Genomic DNA, 15,377 nt, shown 5'->3' with positions numbered 1-15,377 from the left:
CTTTTAATACTGCCCGGTATAGCATGCGGGTAGCAAAGAAAACAAGAAACATAAAAGCCATACAACAGACTCAAATCGCAGATTCATCGAACCACATACGAGATACCATATCCTGGTTCCTACTAACAACTGACGACTACAACCCCTTTACAACAGATTCCAGTCCAGTTCGGCCGTGTCATAAAACACAATACCAAAACATACAACACCATGGGGAAAAATAAAACATAATAGTCATTTTAGGTCATAATAAAACCTTAAACACACACTCATAAATGATAAAACCAACCAACCAACTAACCTCCGTTTTAAGTTGTTTTTTTCGGTTTCTTAGCACTCGGACTTTTCTTCTCAATATGGTCCGGAATTGTGTCAGCCATTACCTTAGGAGACGTGAAGCAGAAATCAGAAGGCGACACGTCGCTGTACTCCGGGTGTTCTTTCAGGTAGGTTATGATTCCCGGAGCTGCCCTGACCCTTGCACCATCAGGCGTGACGTACTGCACGTCCATTTTAGAGTAATCTCTTCTCAAAACAATGATTCTTTGAAAACCTTTTGGGGTTTTCGGGATGTTGGGTTTATCCATGACCCATGTTCTAGAAGAATCATACTCGATATCAGCAGGAGTATCGCACAAGATCCCTTCGAGTTTGTTGCAAACAAACGGATCTTCACTTTGCTTGCTTCTATACTCTTCAAACTGTTCCTCGGTTGCTATGGTCCTCCATTTGAAACACTCGTTACACTGAACAGCAAATGTGTCAACTGAGCTTTGAGGTGGGCCCCTTGTTTTCTGCATAAATTTTGTTCATAATTTATATCATAGACACACATTCACACGAACATATATTGTAGGTTTACGTTTGCTTTCAATATGTAGATTTCTTAATTCAGCTAACCAAAAAAACACACAATGACCAAAATCCACTAAAAACCATAAGTTTTGATGATAAAACATTAGAAATTGCAGATAACAGAGACATCAGAAATCTCGTTTTCAAGTTAAACATGCGATTTGCAGAGGAGCTTGAGCTCGACTAGGCTCGTTTGACTTACAAGAGCTCGAGCACTTTTTCTAAAGCTCAAGCTCAGCTCATGTAGCACCTTAAACCAATGTGGTAAAAGTAGGTCTACAAGGCCGAGTACTTCCCAAGTAATTGCTACAAAGTATGGCGCCGAAGCGACTTTCTTTAACTCCGCCTAGTTACCAAGAATCGATCAAAGGTGATCAACCTCAGCTAGAATCAGATCTAGTCGGTCACTTGGGCCGATTTTAACTTAAAAAAATAAAGCATTTCTCGTATTCTATAATATAAAAGAACGAATATCATGCTTCTAATCAATGAATACCAATTTTAAGAATAATTTAATATTTGCAAATGTATTTCTCTTATTTATATTGATATTCAACTATTCTTTTCTATAATTTAGTAAACTTATGATATTTGACACACGCATACACACACACATATATATATATAATATCCAAAAATTAATTTTCTTTATATTTGTCATGTCTGAGTACTCTCTCTCTCCGGTACACCCAACTCCCCGTTAGGCCGCCTAGTGTTCGCGACTTTTACAATCTTGCCTTAAACAATCCAAAGCTAGGCTCGAGCCCGCCCGTGCAGTGTGAAATAAACACACAGAAACCCGAAAGAAGTAAAACTTAAAAATACACAACGCTCGACTCAACGAGCTTCCCATATAAAGCTCGAGGTTTATTTGAGGCCCGGGTTAAAAAAGCTCGAACCTTTAATCGATCCGAGGTCGATTATCACAAATTTGTGTAGGATAAATTGGAACATTATAAAAACAATTAAAAGTCACACAAACAGAAGAAAGATTGACAATTTGTAAAACAAGAAACACAGATCGGATTTGAAAAGCCCTAAAGATCAAAATAAAATTCGTACGGAAACCCTAAAATGGCCGTACGTACAATGTTTCGTTCTTTAAGATCAGAAAACAAATTTGATTGATTGATAAATGAATTGAATTGAAAGAACCTTAGCGGATGATTTGGTTGGAGTCTTGTTGGCCGCCAGTGACCCATTTTCAGAAGCCTCTTTCTCGTTCTCGTTCTCGTTCTCTTTCTCCATCAGTAGCTCTCTTCCAGTCAGGTCTCCTTACACGTGTGTACCCGTGGTCGTACCTACCTGTCTTATATCGGTTTGGACATTACGGGTTAGGTTCGTAACAGTAACGACGATAATAATAAACCCTAGAAAGTAGTACGCGTATAAAGTAAAATAGTACATGAAACTCAGCCCGAAGCGACCTCATTTCAACTTGACTCGTGAACTTTTTTTTTATAATGGAGGTTTACTCCTAACTACTCTAAGAAAATAATCTATACCCATGACATGATTTGAATCTACCACCTAGTCACGGTTGAAATAACATGTAACACCGTATGATTATTCGTACAATTTAACTGAAATTATTTTTAATTGTTTATATATCGATACTCTAGAATTACAAGTTTAAAAGAAAGAATATAAAGTATATAAAACAAGCACTTTGATTTAAATATCTTGAAAAGGATTTAACGTTTGACACTATCCGATCGATGTAAAACACGTGTCGATGTCTTTTTAAACGTCTTGTTTTCTAATGTTTCTCTTGCAGTTTGTTACAACCAGTGTCAGTATGATAACAAACCAGACCAATGTCTATCAAATTCCCGTTGCGCTCTCCCGCTACCAAGAGCAAGTTTCATCCGCTGATTACATATTTATTTAGTGTATGGGTAAATTACCAAAATATACAAGTTTGACCCAACTTTTTCCAAGATAGACATGCCTAATTTAGCCTACATCTCTACAGTCATTGAGTTTTTGACCAATAAACAAGTGACATGTCAGCGAAGCCGGCTAAGTTTAGCCGTACTTTATGGACACGGAATTTTGTGAAATGTAAACGTGACCCACATTTAGTCAATAAAAATTTGACACGTGTCAAAGGCGGCTAAACTTAGCCTACATCTATGGTTATTTAGCTTACATATTTGACTCTTAGCCGGCTTCACGATATGTGTTTATTCACTTAGCTGGCTCCATATATTCCTTCTTAGCTGGCTCCAACTCGGCTTGTAGGCTAAAGCTTCACTTAGTTATCTTCTTTTTTTTCTTTTAGTCGTCTAATTTAGCCGCCAAAATTTAAAATATTTACCAAACCAATTAAATAATTAACCGGCTTCTACCTTTTTATCTCTTAGTCGTCTTCTTAGCCGTTGTAAATTTAGCCGACCAAAATTTTAACTTGTCGACTGAGAAAGAAAAAGATAGAAGCCCACTAATCTACCTATCTACCTATACTATTAAATCAAAACCATTATTTCACATGTCATTCAACTAGATTAGTCACCTAGGATAACTAATACTATTAATATTTATAGAATTAATGACAAAGTTGCATTTTTTAACCACCTGTGTATTACACGAGCTATATCTTAGTAGTAAAAGAAGAATGAAAGCGAGCCAAGTGTTTATTAGGTAAGTAAAATATTTAAGTATAGCGGCTAAAACATGACGGCTAAGAGAGAAACAAAATGTAAGCCGACTAAAATTTAATTTGGTAGTTAAAATATTTAATATGGCGGCAAATTGAAGATGACTAAGAGAGAAAAACAAGAAAACCAGCTAATTCTATAACTGTTTTGGCAAATATTTTAAATTTTGGCGGCTAAATTAGACGGCTAAAAGAAAAGAAAAAAAAACGGCTAAGTGAAGCTTTAACCTACAAGCCGAGTTGGAGCCGACTAAGAAGGAATATATGGAGCCGGCACATATCCGAAAACCAGTTAAGAGTCAAAGATGTCGGCTAAATAACCATAGATGTAGATAGATGTAGGCTAAGCTTAGTCACATTTGATACGTGTCGAATTTTTATTAACAAAAGGTGAGTCATATTTATTTTTCACAAAATTCCGTGTCCATAAAGTGGCAGCTAAGCTTAGCCAGATTCGCTGACGTGTTACTTGTTTATTAAAAACTCAATGATTAGAGAGATGTAGGCTAAATTAAACATATCTATTTTAAAAAAAGTTAGTCAAACTTGTATATTTTGGTAATCAGCCCTTAGTATATTTTGTATGAAAAATAAATGTATAATTGGATCAATATTGACAAGCCCAAAAACCTAAGTCTTTGGTTGGGCTCAAACGATAAGTACATATTTCTATCCAGTGAACCATATGATTATAAATTAGGATATGGGCCTTTGGAATTGGAGTGTGTTCTTTTTGGCATCGTATACGGTATAGTTAGAGGTGAAAATAAAACGTATTCGAAAAAAATACCCGGAATCGGTTTTTTTATACCCAGGTATTCAATACCCGAAACCGGAACCGACTCTATCCGTAGGGTATGAATAGGGTATGCATTTTGAGCTCAATACCCGTACCCGGAACCGTACCCGATTTATACCCGTAATACTCGGACCCGGTCATACCTATACCCATATCCGATTATACCCGATACCCGATACCAATATTCTAATACCCGATATAATACATGAGTTTTTATGGTATATTTTTATGTTTACTTCACAAGTTTTATGTTTAAGTTTTTGGAAAATGCATATTATTAAGTAAATAATTTGTAATTAAGTGGATTTATGGTTTTTGTATTATAGTTTAGTTATTTTTATGAATTACAAAGCAAATTTAAATTTTAAACGAATTTAAAAATGTATAAAAAAAATTACAAATTCAAAACCGGGTATTAATACTCGATCGTACCCGGACACACACCCGGTTCCAATACCCGGTTATACCCGAACCTGATCATACCCTACCCAGGTACATAGGGTTGAGTTTTTCTCCTCAATACCCTACCCGATTTCTCTCAATACCCGATTTTCCAATACTCGATTATACCCGAAACCGGTTCATACCCGAATCCAGGTATTAGAAAAAACCCGATTTGTACACCTCTAGGTATAGTAGTGGTTTACGGTTTACCAAATCCATGTTCGGTTGTTTAACTTTTGATTTTTTTTAAGTGTATTAAAACTTGATTAAAATTTAGAAAACATATTTGAATTAAAATATTCAAATAAATAAGTTACAAGAAAAAGTTAAATAAAGAAATTAATATATATAACAAAAATATGCAATTCTAATTCGAATATTAGGGATGAGTCGGTTTGGAAATTATGAATTGGATTCGGAAACCAAATTCAGAATTTGGGGCAGATGCTAATCCGAATTACAAATTCATAATTGGAATTCAGTTTAGTTATATATTTGGATTTTTCAATCCTAATTCATCAGCCAATGGCATAAATAAAAGCAACGAGATTCGAATTTTGACCTAGAAGTTGTTCATGACCAGATATTGCGGAAGATGGTACCTAGTCCCGAACGTTGGTTGGTATTTTCTTCTTCAAGTATTATTATTTAATTTATTTTAGTACTTGTATGTATGTTAGATCAACAATAAATATGACTATATGTTACCATCCATACGTAAAATAAGAGCATGATAAGATGTTTCAATTTAAACTAGAGACGTTGTAATACTTTAAGCAAATCTTACATCGTTATAATCTGTTTAGGTGCCAAAATAAATAAATAAATAAACCGCCTTAAACATGACTAACGCGTTTTGATACATTTTTAACTATTTTAATATTATATAGATTATTATTCAAGCCTAAATTCTTCCCTCCTTGAACCTATTGACGACTCATGGGATATGTTTATTTTGCCACCTGTACTCTTTTAAGTGTTTATAATACACGTTCTTAAAGTCAATTGGGAAATGGACTGCTTAGATTATAACAATCTACCTTTAATTTGCTCTTTAATTACTTATTGAACATGTGGCCAAGCTTTCCTTATTATATAAAGAAAACATGTACCCTGGCGTGAAACAAGGATTCAAAGGAGAATAATAAATTCATACGTGTCACGTAATTTCTATCCATACATGTAATCTCTCGTTTTAATATTACAATAAGACACTTAACATGTGGAATATTAATATAATGTTTTAAAATATATATCCTTTTGATGAACTTGGTCTGGAACAATGAATTTAGGCATGAACCTTTGACCATGCAAGATTTTAATTTTACACGTGTAATACCACACATTTACAAGCAACCTTAAATATTCACTCCTTTATTCTTTAGTTAGGTTAATGGTCTCACATTAGTGAGTAAAAAATGTTGTTAAATAACTCGATTGACAAGTTTTTTGAATTTCACTAAAAAAGTTTGAAGCTAATTAATTCAAATGCGTTATAATCATCACTTTGTGAAATATGTTTGGGTTCTTATATAACCAGAATTCACTATGTATTATAAAGAGAGACGAGAGATCAAATGGATTGCAAATGATTTTAAACGCTTATAGGCCATAGATCATAGAAGTAAGCTTAGACACCGGTTTTGATATCCGATCTCCTCCCCCCTCTTTGTTTTTTTCTTCTTAAGAGAAAGTACACATAATGAACTTTGTATGTCATCCCCAAAGAGAAGAAATTGTACTCTCTTCTTCAATTGATTTACACACAAGAAAAAAAGACAAAACCAATAACACAAATTTGCTTATATACGTATATATAATAACTAGTTAAAACATGAATTTTAATATATCAATATTATGCTCAAATTAAAAATAGAAAAAGACTTGATTTTATAATTTACTTCTACATAAAGTTACAACACATAAAAAGTTATTAATCATTTTAAAGTAATTAAAACTTAATAAAAGATACCAATGTAGGTTTTTCTATTTTATCATGTAATTAGACCATCCGTAGTCGTGGGGTTATGGCGGCGTTTTGCATTATAACGCCGGGGCACCCCCCCCCCCTCCCCGCCCCGCGTTTTGCCTTTTTTTTAACGTTGTATATATAACGCGGAAAAGGCACACAAATCCAAAATATAAGTTACCGTTGGGTTTAAAAAAAAAATTAATAGTGACTGGGCGTCACTTGACACATAACATCTGGGGGTCGAGAATTATGACTACACTCTGTTTTTGTAAAAAACCATAACTCTGACTGAACGTCATGTGACGCATAATGCTTGGAAGTGGAGAATTATGACTACTTATGGTCTTATTGTCCTAGTAGGTTGTAAAATTAGTTTTTTCATATAATAATAATAATAATAATTTTCCATCATCTCATTTTTGACTAGGACTTCGGCAACGAATATGATAAGTGGGGACCATGCGCCAACCAATAAGATTTCGACTATCACTGGATCCAAAAAATGGTATTCCTACCACTTATTTTCACAGGACCCACCAAACACCTTGGTTATATTCATAAATAATTTTTGTTTATTTATTTTGTGTGTGTATTATTCATTAAATTCTTTCCAAAAAGATATAGGTTTTAAATATAGTTACGTGCCTATCAATATATATAATTACTTTTTTTAACGGAAAATTTTATAAAAAGACTAGCGGGGAACCTATCAATATTAGGGGTGTGCATGGACCGGTTTGAGGCGGTTTTGAGCCAAACCCATAACCATAACCGATATGTCGGTTAATGGATATTCACAACCATAACCGATCCATTATGCGGTTTCGGTTAATCGGTTTGAAGGTTAACGAGTCGGTTTGGGTCGGTTAACCATAACCAAAACAATGTATCCACGCCTAAAAGTTTGGTACCAAATATTACAAAAAATGACATTACATAGTCCAACAAAATGTATAATCTATAATACCAAATATTAAAAAAAACAGCAACATATAATACAACTATGAAATTCCAAGTTAATTCAATAACAAATGTTGAACCAAACCATCAAAATGGTAGATTCTGACCATATGTAGCCTCAAACATATTGTTGGTTAAATAAATGGGTCGGTTTGGTTATGGTGGGGTTGGAATTATCTTTAACCAAAACCGACCCATATTCGACGGTTTTTGAAAATTCACTAAACCGACCAACCAGTTATGTTGGTTATCGGTTAAAATCGGATCGAATATGTCGGTTATGATTTGGTTAAACGATTATGACAGTTAAGTTGCTCAAACCCTAATCAATATAAAATATATTAACTGTTTCATATATCTATATCTATACTATATATAATATATAAGTAAATGACAAATTAAGATGTTTGTTTTAAGGGTTTTACACTTTTAATGCATAAGGTAAATGTGTATAAAGAGGTAAGGTGTTTTTTTTAAATACAATCCACTCACGTTCATTTGATTTCAACAAATATAATTACAATTATGGTACATCAACCTTACTTAAATTTAGTAATTTAAGAAATACCTACAACTTTAACCCCTCATATTTACCCACTTTTAACTCAACTTATCATTTTTTTTTTATTTTAATATTATATGTTTTACAAAAATATGATTATAAAATCCGAGTATACACATTTAAACAGGCTTATTTTTGTCGACGTTCCAATATAATTTTTTTTTTTCAAATAAGAAGAACTGTTTGAAATGTACAAGTTATTACTACATGAAAATATGCATGAATGTACAAGTTTTTTTAAATATATTTTAATTTCATCTTGTTAGTTACAGTTACATATCTAACTCTTTATCTATTTGATAAAAACATAAGTAAACTTGTTACAAATAAAAAGGTTTTCACTTATCAATATATTTTACTATTTAATGTACAATTTTTACTCCTCATGTATATCCAAATATTACTCAACTTTATTCTTTTTTTTTTGTATCCATTTTATATGTTTTACAAAAATATAATTAAGAGTAATCAAATTATATAAATATCAAAATAATCAAAACGAACTCGAATTTAAGATTTCAGCTCTAGTTGGAGCTGAGCTGAGTCAGTTCGGAGTACATTTCGAGTCGAGCTAGCCTTGACTTGCTAACAACCTTAAAGTGTTATTCCCGCTACATCATGCGGGTACTCGACTAGTTCATAAACAAGTAGAAAATATCTATATAAGCTTTCATACATGAATCTGAATATACATAGATAAACTAAAAACAAACCAACATTCTTTTTAGAAAAGAAACAATTAAATAAATATTAAAAGTGAAGTCGAAAGGAAAATGGTAGTCATTTAGTAGAAAATGAATTTCATGAATATATTCATCCATATAAAACACATTTTTCTAATAAAAATTTATTTAGACTTTTGAAAATTTCAAATGTACTTATCATAGTGAATTGTATTTCACAAATTTAACTATTGGCGAAATGCAATACTTGCGAAAATTCACTAACTTTTATAGATCTCTACCCTTGTTGAATTATAATTCCATATTCTAAAACAAATGTTACTCCAAGCTAAAAGTTTAAAAGACAAAATAGTTACTTACACACCAACACCACACACAAACGCCAACACAAACGCACACATATAAACAGAGTTTGAATCAGATAAAATTAAATTAACGTGCTAACAGTGAGAATTAAGTAGAATAATTATATATACAAGCAGAATAATTATGTAATTACATCATTGACTAATTAATGTAATTACATAAATACTCTGCTTGTATTTATATATATAATTACTCTAATTGATTATCGCGTTTAACATGATAATTTCATTTATACGTTAACTTTCCCCGTATAAACAAACTAAATACACTAAAACAAATAGTTTTCCCCTAATTTTATCAAATAAAATAACGAGCATCCATGTATCAACCACCAACTATAATAACTAAATTATTTTTTATCACTAATTCACCACAATTATTACCCTTTTCATCTGAAACTAGAATAATATGAATAGAGAACCACTAATTTTTTCAAAAATCCAAAAAATTAACCTGGACCACAATAACTTAAAAAAAATAAAAATAAAAATAAAATATATGCAATTTGCACACACCAAAGTGTCTAGAAGTTTCTTTAGTTCTTGAGGCTGAAACCGTGTGCGCATATCTTTACCATTAAAAAGCTACTTCCCCAATCAAGAAAGTCAGTCCACCACTGGTTCAAACATCTGATCTCACTCAAATCCCCAAAATCTAACTGTCATGCACACCAACTGTTCGACCTTTTGCCTCAACCAACTTTCTTGATTTTTCACTCTTGTTCTTTCTATTTCCCTTAACTTCACTGCAAATTAAGACTAACAGACTGATAATCTTTAAAAAAAGATCACACCCATATAATAAATTAACAACCTTTTGCTCGAATGATACTCACTTGAGACCGATATCAAGACCATAATAAAATTTGCTTTGTTTTAAGGGATTTGAGTCATTTGACCATGAATCCTTACTACCCAGTTGTTAAGCAAGAATACCCTTGTGTTACAAGTGGTGGTATAGTGAAAGATAAGCAGCCTGTGATGGTGGACTTGCCACAACCAATTGAAGGTCTACATGATGCTGGACCTCCACCTTTTTTAACAAAGATATATGATATGGTGGATGATCAAAGCTTAGATCACATTGTTTCTTGGAGTAGAGGTGGTCAAAGCTTTGTTGTGTGGGATCCACATGCTTTCTCTACTAATCTTCTTCCTAGATACTTCAAGCATAACAATTTCTCTAGCTTTGTCAGACAGCTCAATACTTATGTAAGTTTCTTCTTACAATTATTATTATATCTAATTGTCGAGTTTTTTACCAAACTAGTGTAGTTAGTAAAATTATTTACCAATCTAGTATAGTTTTAAACATATTTACCAAAATGGGTATTTTTAGTGGGACCCACCACCCACTCACTTCATCTCCTTCTTTCTAACATAACCACTCTTTCTCTCTCTATCTAGACCACCACCATATCACCACCATGTTCTTGACAATCTCCGGCGGCCTCCGATGCCTCCGGTGGTCATCTGTGCAGCAGCAGCCATTTCCTATATTCAATTCACAGAATCATAATTAAAATAAAATAGGGTTTATGCTTTCAAATAAAAACATCAAAATGTGGTAATTAGTTACCGAATGTAGAGAAGATAATAATAATGTATTGGTAGGTAGGTATGGCGATGTATGAAATGGAGATGAACAGGATACAAGGATAATAATAATAATAATAATAATAATAATAATAATAATAATAATAATAATAATAATAAACAGACACCAACAAACCAAGGTTTATTATATTTTGATGAATAATCTTTTCTCGGCAGATTATTTTTATAAATAATTGATGTATTCATCGTGTTTTCTATTAATCTTTCCACCACGGCATCATGTACTATATTTCCGGCAGAGGCATCGGAGGCCGCCGGAGATTGTCAAGAACATGGTGGTGGTACGGTGGTGGTCTAGATAGAGAGAGAAAGAGTGGTTAGGTTAGAAGGAAGAAGATGAAGTGAGTGGGTGGTGGGTCCCACTAAAAATACCCATTTTGGTAAATATGTTTAAAACTATACTAGATTGGTAAATAATTTTACTAACTACACTAGTTTGGTAAAAAACTCTCTAATTGTCTATGCTATTTATAAATTGTCTTTTTACGTAAAAAATAAAAATAAAAAGTAAATAAAAAATTGAATATGAATTTGATGTGGACTTTCTTGTTTTGGTTGAGTGTTTGTTATATGTGATTCACGTGGTGTTAGTTAAATTCTTGATAAAATTTGTTAATTGATCTTAACACTAACAGGACTCTCAGTTTCTAAACTTTTGGAAGGTCAAATATGTACATATTTATGCTACAGGTTTTTTACAATCATTTAAAGCATCATACTTAATTTTATTTATTTATTATTATTATTATTACTACTACTACTATTACTGTTATTATTATTATTATTATTATTATTATTTAACAAAGTATGCAAATTGTTGCATTAAATGGTTAAAAGTTTGTAAGTATGCTGGACTAAGCAATTAGATATTTGTATATTTTGGTAAAATAGCATGTTGCGGTGTAGATTTAGTAGTCGATTGGATTTTCTTGCTGTTTGCCCGATAATACATATATGATTACCAAGGAGAAATAATAGACTTTGACATGGTTTTGTCACATTTAGCGAATAATATGTGTTCTCCAATGTGGTTGAAACGAGTTAGTTTCATATTTGAGTGCAGGGTTTTAGAAAAATAGATCATGATGTATGGGAGTTTGCAAATGAAGGATTTTTAAGAGGCCACAGGCACAATTTGAAGAATATTAAACGAAGAAAGACGCCTTCTCAGCATCTGGTTCCACAACAAGCGACGCGTTCATGTGTCGAGGTTGGAAATTTCGGAATCGATAGTGAAGTTAGGCGTTTAAAACGTGATAAACAGATTCTTATGACGGAATTAGTGAATTTAAGACAACAGCAGCAAAATACCCGGGCCCACCTTCAAGCCATGGAGCTTAGACTACAAGGAACCGAACAGAGACAGCAGAAAATGATGAGTTTTTTAGCAAAAGCGATGCAAAGTCCCAATTTTATCGAGAAGTTGGTTCACCATGGTAAAAGGAAGGATCTTGAAGATGTCATCATGAACAAAAGGAGACGGTTAATTGACCACGGTCAAGGGTCGATGCTTATTAAAGATGAACCTGAAGAGTTTGAGTTGTCTGAGCTAGATGAGCTTGCTTTAGAAATGCAGGGATTTGGGAGAGCCAAAAGAAACCAGGAGGAAGTGTTTAATGATCTCGATGGATTAGAAAGCGGAGATAAAGAACTTGATGAAGAATTCTGGGAGGAGTTGTTTAACGAAGAATTTGGGGTACCCGAAAAGGGTCAATAAAGTCAACAATATGGATGGTTCATATAATGCGTCAATAATCTTTTCGCTGATCTTCATTGTGTTTAAAAACGTTTATTCTTGATCTTTGTAGTTAGGTACTTTGGATGATGATGAAGATATGAAGATTTTGGACCGATTCAAGATTACTAGTTCTGATATTGGTTGGTTGACTTTTATATGATTTTGTATAAAAAAAAAATATATGTACCTATTATCACTTAATTCAGTTTTTCTTGCCATTTACAGGATACAGATTCACGAAAAGCACTAGTCTCTCGCCAAATTTAACCTTTTTTTTTTCGTGTTCCATCTCCTAAGTTCTTTTTCCATAAATTTTATAAATCTAATTATTTCATATAACTTTACCTTGATTATCAGATTGGAAGCATTTACTTGGCCAGATTAATTCAAGTGCTTGTTCTGATGATATAATAAGGTTATTATTGTTCTTGCTGCCGATAAGCGTCGCTAAGATTTCTTGATTTATCATAAGTAAATAATATATATGCTGCCCTTAATGAAATTCATTCTTTGAAATATATCACTGTAGATTTGCTCTGAAGATATTTTACCTGAAGATTCTATGGCTGCAATATGGTTCTCAGCTAACATGTAGTAGTTAGTTGACTTTTGATGGCTGCTAATAGTATACTTGGATCTGTCAGTTCAGACATATTATAAAGAACAATAATGTTGTGGGACCCATGCAAGCAATAATGCTTGGGGATTGCATCAACTATGTAAGGTCAGAAGCAAGAAGGCTTGACAACTTAAATGTAACTTTTAAATTTTTATAACAAAATAGAGAAATATATATATATTTTTAAATAAAAACAGAATCATAAACCAAAGAATATATATCCTCAAAACTATAAAGAATTTTATTATTTTCAATACGTTGCATATATATTACGCCTCGGTTATTGGTTACTTGTTATTACAAGTCCATAAGCATAGTTATTCTGCAGGATATTTCAGCCTCAATTGGGATTGTCATGAAGCTTAAACTGACAAATAAAAGAGTAATATAGACATGGTACAAGTTAGAAAGTAATGCTATATTTTTAAGTTTATGTATTATTGGTTGAGAAGGTAAATGTGGTTTCATTTTGATTGTATGGTTGTATCAACCATGTATCATTTGAACCAATCAAATTGGTTATATATTGCATCCCAATAGATAAATGTACACTTATTTTTTAAACCATGTGCTTCTGATTTCATGATATGGTTATAGTGTGCTTCCATTTGTTCTTGTAATTATTTTTAAAAAATGATAGGATGGGAAGAAAGTTGGTTCCAGTGTCACTTTCTCTAGGTGGTCCTTGTGAATATGCCAAATGATATGGTTAAATGCCTTGGAAATGTGACATTATGCAATTAATGTGAAGGCCTCTTTTAGGCTGAGGGGTGTGGGGCTTCAGCGGGGGCGCGAGAGCCCCTCCGCTCGCGCCCCCAGGCGCGAGCACCACACCACCGAGGCGTGAGAGGGGCGCGAGAGGGGCGCGAGCGCGAAAAACAATGCGGGCGCAAGCCTGCTAGCGGGAGGCATATGGCGTAAAGGGTCTTTGGGAGGCGTGAAAGAGCCGTTGGAACATTTAATTGAGCCGTTGGGCTCATAATTTAATAAAAAAAAAGTTTTTTCTTCCTATATATAACCAATTTCATATAAATCAATTACCACAACTTCAAAAAAAAACCCAAAATCAACCCATCTTCCCAATTATTTTTTTAAAAATAATGTCGTCGTACTCGTCTGATTCCGACTCCTCCGAAGAGGATGATTTGCTTCTTCATGTAGGGGGAGTTTTGACCGCAACCGTGATATTCCGCCACAACCGTCCACAATCAGTGATCAACAAAAACTTCACAACATAGCAAATATCAAGAGCCGTGAGATACACGGGGAGCTTCGACATGAGTTGGTTGAACATTTGTGGGAGAGGCGACCCGATGATCTTGTATTAGATTAGTGTTATTATTAAGTATTATTGTTTGTTTAATTTTTAGTATGTTTTTTTTGTAATTTGAATTTTAAAAAAAATGTGTGTTTTTTTTAATAATTTATGAGTTTTTTTAATAATACGTTTTTTGAATATATTTATAAAAAAATAAAAAAAAAATCCGCTGGAGCCCCTGCTCGCGCCCCTCCACACCAGGGCCAGGGGCTCCAGCGGGGGCTCCAACACCCATCTTATCCAGCTTCTCTCTCTGCCACACGTCACAATATTATTGGCTGGAGCCCCCACTCGCGCCCCCGTTAGAGCCCCCCACACCCCTCAGCCATGTTTAAGAAGCACTTTTAACAACTCATCATGGTGCATGACTTTGTGATTTGACTAAATATTGTAGTTAGTAACTTTTTGTAAAAATATTGTATATTTTAAATATTTCTTGTTTTATCTTTTAAAAACTAATAACATCGCATTTAAAAACCCCGGATTCAAATCAATAATAAAAACTAATTCTTGGTTACTAACCCTGGAATAAGATTAATTACTACTCATAATTTGTAAAAAAAAAGTTTATATATGATTTATGCTCTTTTATTAATTCAAGTTTTAACATATAGTTTAATGTATCTTTGATTTGTAATATTTCTTTTTTGAAATTATTATCACTTTATATGGATGGGAAAAAAGTTGGTTCTGGTTTTACTTTCATTAGGTGGTCCTTGTGAATAATGCCAAGATGATATGGTTAAATGCCTAGAAATGTGACATTATGCAATTAATGTGAAGGCC

The 15,377-nt window shown here is 33.2% G+C and overlaps 2 protein-coding genes across 2 annotated transcripts; one reads left to right on the top strand and one right to left on the bottom strand.

The window, feature by feature from the left end:
• Positions 1-97: 97 nt before the first annotated feature.
• Positions 98-2,107, bottom strand: LOC143553326 (methyl-CpG-binding domain-containing protein 4-like). Its single transcript, XM_077043347.1, has 2 exons — positions 2,011-2,107; positions 98-794 (listed from the first exon to the last, which is right to left on the bottom strand). The coding sequence occupies exons 1-2, from the start codon at positions 2,101-2,103 to the stop codon at positions 309-311; spliced, it is 579 nt and encodes a 192-aa protein (XP_076899462.1). The 5' UTR covers positions 2,104-2,107; the 3' UTR covers positions 98-308.
• Positions 2,108-10,180: 8,073 nt separating this feature from the next.
• LOC143553339 (heat stress transcription factor A-7a-like) lies at positions 10,181-13,046 on the top strand. Its single transcript, XM_077043361.1, has 2 exons — positions 10,181-10,511; positions 11,980-13,046. The coding sequence occupies exons 1-2, from the start codon at positions 10,200-10,202 to the stop codon at positions 12,631-12,633; spliced, it is 966 nt and encodes a 321-aa protein (XP_076899476.1). The 5' UTR covers positions 10,181-10,199; the 3' UTR covers positions 12,634-13,046.
• The last annotated feature ends 2,331 nt before the right edge of the window (positions 13,047-15,377 follow it).

The sequence above is a fragment of the Bidens hawaiensis genome, unplaced genomic scaffold (genome assembly GCF_021521415.1).
Source record: "Bidens hawaiensis isolate Kalapana, Puna unplaced genomic scaffold, B.hawaiensis_p1.1 tig00017166_1, whole genome shotgun sequence".
NCBI lineage: Eukaryota > Viridiplantae > Streptophyta > Magnoliopsida > Asterales > Asteraceae > Bidens > Bidens hawaiensis.
This window is presented reverse-complemented; position numbering and strand designations above follow the sequence as displayed.